Raw genomic sequence first — 9216 nt, forward strand, 5'->3', positions numbered from 1 at the left:
TTCTTCTTAGCCGATAGTGAGATGTGATTTTATTAAATGTAAGGAGTGGATCGTTATGCTGGATTTCTTCCTGACCCTATAAGGCCTCCATGCCGCCGTGGCGCGTCAGATCTCGCACACGGTCAAGGGCAAGTTCGTTGAGGTTAGGTACGCGCTGATGAACGTCCGCACCCATATGGGCGGGAAACCATGAGATTAAGTGAGTGCCAGGGTCTGTTCTTTTTTCTAGAATGGAGGCAGCCTCTCGCGCTAGGTTAGCCAACTCAAAAGCTTTGATGGCCGCTCGTGAGTCTGTTAGCAAGGTATGTGTGAGCGGTTGGTCCCGGCCAGGGATATGGTGACCTGTTCTGCAACTGCGCTTGTAGCTAACCTGACCGAGGCTGAGGAGCATAATTCCCAGTTGCCGTCAATGACTGCCAGCGCGAATGTGCTAGACTTGCCAAACTGAGCCGCGTCGACAAATACAGTCGATTCTCGATTCTCGGCGGCGTTCTGTAATATCGCTCGTGCATGGGCTTTTCGTCTCCCTACATGGTATTGCGGGTGCATATTCTGAAGGAATGGGCTGACCACGAAGGTTTCCCGGACCTCCCGGGATAAGGTAATTTCCCATTCAGCAAGCATTCTAGGAGCCATGCCAGCCTCGTCCAGGATGCGTCTTCCTGCCCTGGCTGACGAGAGCCTGACCACCTGGGCGGTGACCTGCGCTTCGATCACTTCATCAATCTCGTTCTGCATACAAAGTTGTCTTAATTTGTCAGAGCATGTGGTTACTGGTAACCCCAGTAACTTTTTGATTCTCTTACGGATGAGAGTGTCTAGCTTATTTTTTTCTGTTCTAGTCCATGTAAGGGCCGATGCTACATAATTAATGTGGCTCATTAGGAAGGCATGATTGATCCGAAGTAGGTTGGCTTTACTGAGTCCCTTTCTGCGTCCTGATACTCTAGCAACAAGTCTCAGCATGCTTTTGGTTTTGGCCATGATGTTCGTGAGGGTTTTGGCGTTACACCCTCTCGCGTCAATCAGTAGTCCTAGGATTCTGATTGAATCTACTCGTGGAATGCACTGTCCATTTCTTGCAAAAAGAGATATGGGAATTTGGTCTAGGTGCGGAAGCCTCCTAATGCCTTGCCTGGCCAGCCTGTACAGTAACAGTTCCGATTTGTTTGGAGAGAGTTGGAGGCCTGTGCCTTCTAGGTAGGACTCTGTTTCGTCTAGGGCTGATTGCAGCGCGTTTTCTACTTCTGCGAGTGATCCTCCCGGGTACCAAATTGTGATATCGTCCACGTAAAGCGAGTGGCCTATATTGGACAGGGATCTGAGCCTCTCCGATAAGCCGTTCCTGACTATATTGAATAACAAGGGGGAGAAGACCGCCCCTTGTTTAGTGCCTCTGGCTCCTAAGGCGAACTCATCTGACTTGTGTTGAATGATCCTTATGGTAGCCGTTGTATTCATCAGGAATGACCTAACAAAGGCCTGAAATATTGTTCCCAGACCTAGGCTGGCTGTAGCCTGCAAGACAAAGCGATGAGATACGGTGTCAAAGGCCTTGGTCAGGTCAAGGGCTAAGATCCCCTTAACATTCCTAGTGCTGTTATCGAAAATGTGCTTCTTAAGAAGTAGCATTACATCTTGTGTGGAAAAGCCAGGCCTGAAGTTGATCACGTTGTGTGGGAATAGTTCCTTGCCTTCTATGTAGTTCGAGATCCTATTGAGGATCGCATGTTCTGCTACCTTGCCTACACAGGAGGTTAGCGATATCGGCCTTAGGTTGTCAAGATTTAAGGGCTTACACGGTTTCGGAATAAGCACAATCGAGGGCGCTTTCCACTCTGCCAGCACGCTTCCACTCTCCCAAGTCTTGTTGACCTCTTTCGTTAGCATCTCAATTGATCTATCATCCAGATTCCTTACCAGTCTGTTTGAGATGCCGTCGGGTCCTAAGGCTGACCTGCTATTCAAGTTGTAAGGACGGCCCTAATTTCAGACTCCGTGAAGGAATCGTCGAGCTCTTTTACCGCGTCACATTCTATTTCAGGATACTTTTCTGAGCGTCCTGCGCCTAGCGGGAGATATCCATTTGCTACCTCGTCTAAGAGCGTTTCTTCCGTTCCATCCTCTTGTCTGTGCTTGTGAATCAGGCGGCACAGTGCCTGTCTTTGATTGACTTTGGTCTGCGTGCCATCTAGCATGTGTTTAAGAAGATTCCATTTCCCCGTGTACGCATGCGTCCATCGACTGCTGAACAGATCTCATCCCGTTGTAGCTGAGCTAACTCGGTGTAGTACTGTTCAATCTTCCTCTTAAGTTCTGCAACCCTCTTTCGTAACAGCCGGTTAAGCCTCTGTGTTTCCATCGCTTCAAAATGGAGGCTTTGGCTTCCAAAAAAATGTGTGAGGTGCGGATCCATCCTGAGAACATCGAGCTCGGTTTGAATAGTTTTTGTGGCTTTTTTAACATCCGCTGTGAGCATCTCAATGAGTTCGCTGAAGCTGTCGTATTCGCCCGTGTCCTCGTTTCTGAGCTGTCGGAAAGCATCACAGTCCGTCACTTTAAATTCCTTGGCCTGGGGGGCTCTGACCTGAATGGTAACACTAATGATGAAGTAATCGCTGCGCAGGTTTTCTTGCTTGTTATTTCGGGTTGTTTGCTACAAATATCTGATAAACTCGAGATCGGGGGTTGTGTCTCTAGCCACCGACATGCCCAGTCTCGTGGAAAACCGGGGATCGGTGATGACTGTTAGCGTTAGGTCATCGACTGCCCACGCTAGATTTATGCCCTTAGCCGTTTGGCTTATGTATCCCCATGCGTTATGTGGGGCGTTGGAAGTCTCCCGCGATTACTAACGGTGACTGTCTAGCGAGTGTAGCGGCGTTCGTAAACAGGGAGTGGAAAGACTGTCTCTGATTGAGTGGTGGACTGTAGACATTGAGAATGAACACGCTTTGTTTGAGCCACCTGTCAGGGATAACCTCAATGAAAAGCGCCTCCATTCTGCCATGACCAGGCTGAATCTCATGTACAACGTATGCGAGGTTTTTTCTCACCAGCGTAACTGTACCTCTCTTGGACTCCCCCCTTGCCGCCACCGATTTGTAACCAGCGAGGGTGGGTGTGTCGCACAGTGTTTCCTGTAGCAAAATAACCTGCAGCCTTTCTGCCTGAGCCGTAACGTACTGTTGCAGTGAGGTCTTGCGCCTTTGAAAACTAGTGCAATTCCAATGCCAAATTACTAGATTATTTCGAGTGCCCGCCATTTTGCTAGTTAACGTTTTATCTACCCTGCGGGGTCACCCCCGTATCATCGTTAGCTACAGCTTGTGTACGTAACTTTGGCTTGGCCTTAATAGCCAACTTATTCTCAAGTGCGACTACCTTATTTTCTATGGCTCGTTCTTTACTCTCAAGTGCTCCCATGCGCAGCGCGAGTTGATTAATGCCTAACTGATTTTTTTTTTGGAAATCTTAAGTAACTCTTCCAGCATCTTGTTCTGCGAGCTTTCCACTACAGGCATCTCCGAGTCGCTATCATCCTTTGGAGGTGGAGCCTTACGCTTGGCCTTGCTGACCTCGACTTTGGGTTCTTGCGTGCTTTTATGCACGGCGTAATCCGCAACGTTCGCGCCCTCGAATCTGCTGGAAATGGTCTGCGCAGCTTTCTGTTTGCGTAGCTCTGCTTTGAGACTGGCAATCTCCTGATGTAATTGTTCAACCTCACTCTTTTGACCGTGCTCCGGCGATACTGACCGCGTTACCTTTTTGGGTTTAGGCGTCTTCTCCTTGACTCGATCCGCCCATGTAAGTTCCTCCAGGAATCTCCTACTAGACGCCGAACGCCCTCTGGAACGCGAGCGGCTCTTGCGTAGCTGGCGTGAGAGAGGTGATTCCTAAGAGCGAAAGGAAGAGAAAAGTGAGCCCGTAACTGTCTGCTTCAGTGAGCGACACCTCAACAGTAGCTCACAAGGGATGGGGGTGAAGAGGGATAAAAAGGGGTAGGAGTAGAGGTGTAGAAAAAAGGAAGAAGAAGAAGACAGGAAGAGACGTGAGGTGGTAAGCCAGAGCGAGCGACAACAAACTGAGGGGATAGAATAGATAGGAAAGATGGAAGCACGTTCACTGGAGTCCGAGGACGGGGCACACTTGTGAGAGCTCTTGTCGGCGTCGGTAGATGGCGTAGAGCAAGTCCAGTAAGTCAGAGCTACACTGTCGTCGAAGGTCGTCGGCGCCAGGAGGTGACGTAGGGCGAGCCCAGTCGGCCAGAACTTTGCTGACGCCGGAGATCGCAAGCGCGCGAAGCGGGCGCGCGCACAACCGGTCACCACGGAATCCAGCAAGCGACTCCTTTCCTGGGTGTGCCGGAGACGTTAGGTGAGACGCTGGAGTCACGGGACTGCATTCCTAGGGCCATCTGCGTCTTCTCGGAGCGCCGGTGGCGTTGGCGTCGTCTCTTTCGGACGATGTAGGGGACTTGAAATCTGTCTTTGCATGCCAGCAGTGGTATGTGGACCTCACTATAGCGAACATTTTGGAGTGCAATGATGATCCTCCGTTGGTGATTTCTGTCCGCACGTGCGACACCACTTGCTGTTTGGATTAGGGCAAACGTCAGCACGGTGTCCTAAACCTCCGCAGCCGTAGCACACCTCCAGGTGTCATTGTATAGTGTGCAGCGAAACATGCTCGCGCTACAGAACACATAATTGGGCACCTTCATACCCTTGAACAATACTACCACAGCCGTGGTGTTCTTGATTCTTTTACCTCGATGGCTCCTGGGTTACGGTGATTCACAACTCGTGCTCAGAGCTGAGCCTCGCTGATATCCACGTCGACACACCTTATGACACCTTTGCACGTGCCATCGGGGGGGGGAGCCGGGTACACAGAGACCCGGTACGTGCAATAGCCCACTCGGACTTGCTGCGCCTTTACGTAGGCGCATGCATTCTTCTCATGAGGAGTACACACCACATAAATGTTTTGAGTGCCATTGGGACAAATGGTGTCCTTTCAATTTCGGCCAGAGCCAGGGCCGCCGCCATGGCCAGGGCTTGCTCGAAATGTACTTGACTGACCTTGGTCACATTCAGACCGTCCCTCGGTCTTACGATGATGCGATACGTGTCCCTAGGAAGTTGAGGGAGCCTCGAGGTGGCGACAATGCGTTGACACGCGTTCCGTGCGGCGGCGCCGCCACCGTCCTTTCGCCCGCCACGCGTTGGGGTGCGTTCGCGGGTAGTAGTCGCCATTCTCATCCCCTTGCTGTTCTTGCGGCAGTATGCCGTCATCCAGCCGTGGCTGCTTGCTTCGTCCTGAGAGATTTCTTCTCCCTCCACGATCTCCATCTTGGGCTAAGGCACCCGCGGTCACAGGGTTAGGCCTAGGCCTACCTGCGCTGCCTCGCCGAGGTTAGGCTTACCGCGTTAGGGTTAGCTGTGCCGAGGTGTGGTCGGAACTGCACACACTCATAAAGGGGGAAAAAGTCACCCACCGTAGAAAGGCCGGTGTTCGTCAAGTCCTCACAACGCATTGCGTGGTTTAACACATAATGTACCCGGATTCAACGAAAGAAACCAACCTAAACCTTGAAAAAGGCAGGAGGCGAAATCAGCGCGTCCGCACTAGTCGGCGCCCCCTGGCGGTCCCCCCTCTGTGCAGCATGTGCAATTTTTGTTGAATTCTATTATATGTTAGGCATCCTACCCTTCTCATAGTTTCGTGTTTTTCTCCTCGCAAGCAATACCTTCAGCAGCGAAGTCTATGTATATTTGTCACAGATGAATCGATACATCTTCTCTTGTTCCACGCAAGGGGCAAGCTGGTATGTTCCGCAGAGAAGCACGAAGTCGGGAGCCGAGCAAAATTAAGAGCTCCTCGTATGCTGATGGAGAAAGCAGTCTGTCTTCTGATCGGCTTCGTATTGATTGTCCAAGCATAGGACGTCACGTTTCACACCTTTACTTATTTCACTTTATGATAAACGTCTTCACAAAGCACAAGTAAACTTTGTAAATAGGCCAATACAATGTGAAGCTACCTGCAGCCTGAAGCCACGTGCTTCCTGAAAGTCGGTAGAATTTGTAAAGACAAGCGACCCGAAGAACGCTTCTTGTAGCAGATTTTTTTTTCGTCGTCATCAACAGCAGCAGCTTGACTTAAGGCATCTTCCATGTTTTGCCAATCATCTTGTTCTGTGCTCTCTGCTGCCACGTTGTACCTGCCAATTTCTTACTCTCATCTGCCCACCTAGTTTTCCGGCTCGTCTTCACGCATTTCTCCCTCTTGTAATTCCGGCAATTACCCTCAATGATCAGCGGTTGTCCTGGCATGCAGCGCGTAGGCAAGATAATCACTGGTCATTGAGGGTACTTCACTGGATTTTAAAAGAGGGCAAACCAGTGAGGGGGAAGCAGAAAATGACGCGGACAGATGAGATTAAGAAATTTGCCGATATAACGTGGCAGCCGATATCAGAGGACCCCATTGATTGGCTTAGAGAACTGTACATTTTAAAGCTCACCTCTTAAGCTCCCGTCTCTGCGTTGCGCAGCGTCACCGCCGCAATCGCCATCGCCATTGGTGGCGTAACTGATGGACATGAAAAAAAATGTTCAGGATCGAATGAGACTTCACCACAAGCTCTTTGTTTGGCAGTAGAGTATTCTACCACAGAGTCAAGATTGTTCTTGTAACCATTTAGTAAAAACACCATATACTGGCCTCATTTGGGGCAAGGAGTCGCGTTAATCTACGTGATATAGCATGGCAGCAAAGAAAAATAAGAAACATGTCATAACGCAATGATAATTGCGCAACGAGTGTAATTAGTTCACCTTTTGCCATTCTATGCAAACCACTCAGTAATATTTTTTTTTCAGAGTCATCATCCACATTCAGCATCAACAAAGAGCAGTTGATATATTTAGGAAGTGTAGTAGGTACCTCACGTATCCGCAGAAGGAAAAAGAATGACGTGGTAGGTGCCGTCCTACTTCATAAAAATTATGATTGATGGTGTAGCCAATACCTTGCGAGAAGCCGAAAGTTTAAACACAGATGGTCGTACCTCAACACAAGGATGTGCTCAGACTCCGCATAAGGTATGTGCTATCGAAATCGTCACTAAATCTTCCCCTCCCATATGATTACTTGTTTTCTTTCAAAGGTACTTGCCGTAATCAACTTTCTTAACAATTTTTGTCAATAAGCTCTATAACCTGCTCAATTAATCTAGATCTCATGTTTTTGTGTACTTATTTGCACTAGTGCGCTACGGGCACTGTTTGATAACAGTGTACGGGGATGGACACACAGTCGTTTTAAAGAAGTAACTCACGATTTCTTTTTTGCCTCTTGGCAATCCTTCACGCTGGAAGAATAACAAGATTGTTCATGGCATCCTTTCCATAAATATCTTACTAAAGCATGTGAGAAAGCTTCAGGGTTTTCCCCGCTCCCGCTCCTCACTGGCCATTACGCCATGGCTCTTAACAAACAACAACCCATCCGTAGCCGCTGCTAATTAAAAATTCATATCCTTAGTTCTGTGCTCCTACGAGACGCCATGAATTCCACCACACCACAGATCAAAGTCATCGGCCCTGGCGTTGCTCCGCGTTACGCCGCGACAAGGCAAACACTGGCGAACAGTGGAATGGAGCTATACGCAGTCCGACATTAGAGGCGCAGTTATAGGTGGTTCCAAAGACGGCAAAGCGCACGAAAGGCTAGGTCTTCCGGTCTCAACGTGGAAGTTGCCCACTTCGGACCAGGAAACTAGGACGACTTGTTGGACCTAAATAAACTTCTTTCATCCACTTTGTGTGGTAGTGTAGGATAGAGTAGGGTGGGCCATCTCTTGCACCAAGAGAAAAAGAAAGAGACAGGTTTACTAAAAGAAAGGCAGAGAAGGTGGCCTGAGCCTCTTGCATCCAAATAAGACGCTTATGTCAAGTACAAATATGTGAATAAGACAACAAGGCCCAAGCACATGCACACGACTTTCGAGTGACGGCAACGAGCGACAGTAACGAGTGACAGAATGTGCTGTCACTGACGGTCATCCGTCGATGTCGACTGTCTCATCGTGAATATTCTTTAATAAAAGATCACTTGTCGCCTTCATGTGGGTGCAACGATTTCCGGCAAAATGGCAGCACCTTTGATTCTCGCTTCGAATGCAACTTCCTCTTGATGCTTGTTGTCCGCGCGTACTTGAAATGAATATATAGACTGCCTTTCATATTGTCACATTTCACGCGCAGAGTGAGGCAGCGACTCGTATTTGGTTGTGGTTCTTGTTGTCGGCGGTTTATTTTGATGTTTCGGTAGTAGCTTGCTGCAATGTCAAATCGTGATGCAAAGTCCGTCGTAGCCGTCGCGGCCTACGCTTCTCATGAACCCCTCAGGCGCTATTCGATATTTTACTGTTGCAGTTAAACAAAATATTGCGAAAAACGAAAGTCCCAAAACGCTGTTATGACATCCTTAGCCACACAAGACAGTAATAGATTCGGTATGTTGACACGGATATATTGTAAACTTCTTTCCGCTATCTATCGACATGTAAGTGATAGTTTCTAGTTTAGCTACAATGGAACTTCGTCACCAACGTGTGGTTGCAGCCGTCGTGACGTGACAGCGCGAGGGAGCTCGTTTGCCACTATATTTCTCCGCTGTCACTCGAAAACCACGCGCATGCTGTTCGGACTTAAAAGGGACCCTGCAATACTTTTCGTGCTTTGTCAGGAAACACTGCTGGTCGGTAGTACAAGCTCCCAGAACATGCGAACCCAGTATAGCGTCAGCACGTAGCCTGGAATTCACAATATATTATCTAAATCAGCTAAAATTACGTTCCCTTTTTTCGACAAATGATGAAAGACGCTCAAACATCACTCATTTAAGGCTATCTATCAGCCATTAGCCTATTTAAACATGGCGTGCTAGGTCATTACAGGAATCGCCACGAGAGGCCGCATAATGTCCTCGCGTGCGCGCGGGATCATGCTCGAAAAGCCGCGCATTCGAAGAAAGAAAAAAGAAAGAAAAAAGTGCTCAAGGTCACGAGATGCGCGCGACGTATTTTATGTGCCCCCTCCAAGCCTCCCTAGTTAGCTTCCGTGCTTTCGTAGGGACGAGAGAAGAGTGAATGCGATTGCAGCGTGCGACAAATCTTTGTAACTCTGCTCGTACTGGCCGGATTCT

General features: G+C 48.9%; 1 protein-coding gene across 3 annotated transcripts in view; it reads left to right on the forward strand.

Annotated features, from left to right (window-relative positions):
* The window catches only part of LOC142767522 (uncharacterized), a 105937-nt gene that overhangs the window by 82340 nt on the left and 14381 nt on the right, over positions 1-9216 (forward strand). Inside the window, exon 1 of one of the 3 annotated variants that reach the window (XM_075869333.1) lies at positions 6895-7109. The exons of the other annotated variants lie outside the window; for them this stretch is intronic. Within the exon in view, the coding sequence (XP_075725448.1) occupies positions 7014-7109 (96 nt within the window). The 5' untranslated portion in view covers positions 6895-7013. Of the gene's footprint in view, positions 1-6894; positions 7110-9216 lie in introns of those variants that run through there. 3 annotated transcript variants of the gene reach the window in all.

This window comes from Rhipicephalus microplus, chromosome 7 (genome assembly GCF_043290135.1).
Source record: "Rhipicephalus microplus isolate Deutch F79 chromosome 7, USDA_Rmic, whole genome shotgun sequence".
NCBI lineage: Eukaryota > Metazoa > Arthropoda > Arachnida > Ixodida > Ixodidae > Rhipicephalus > Rhipicephalus microplus.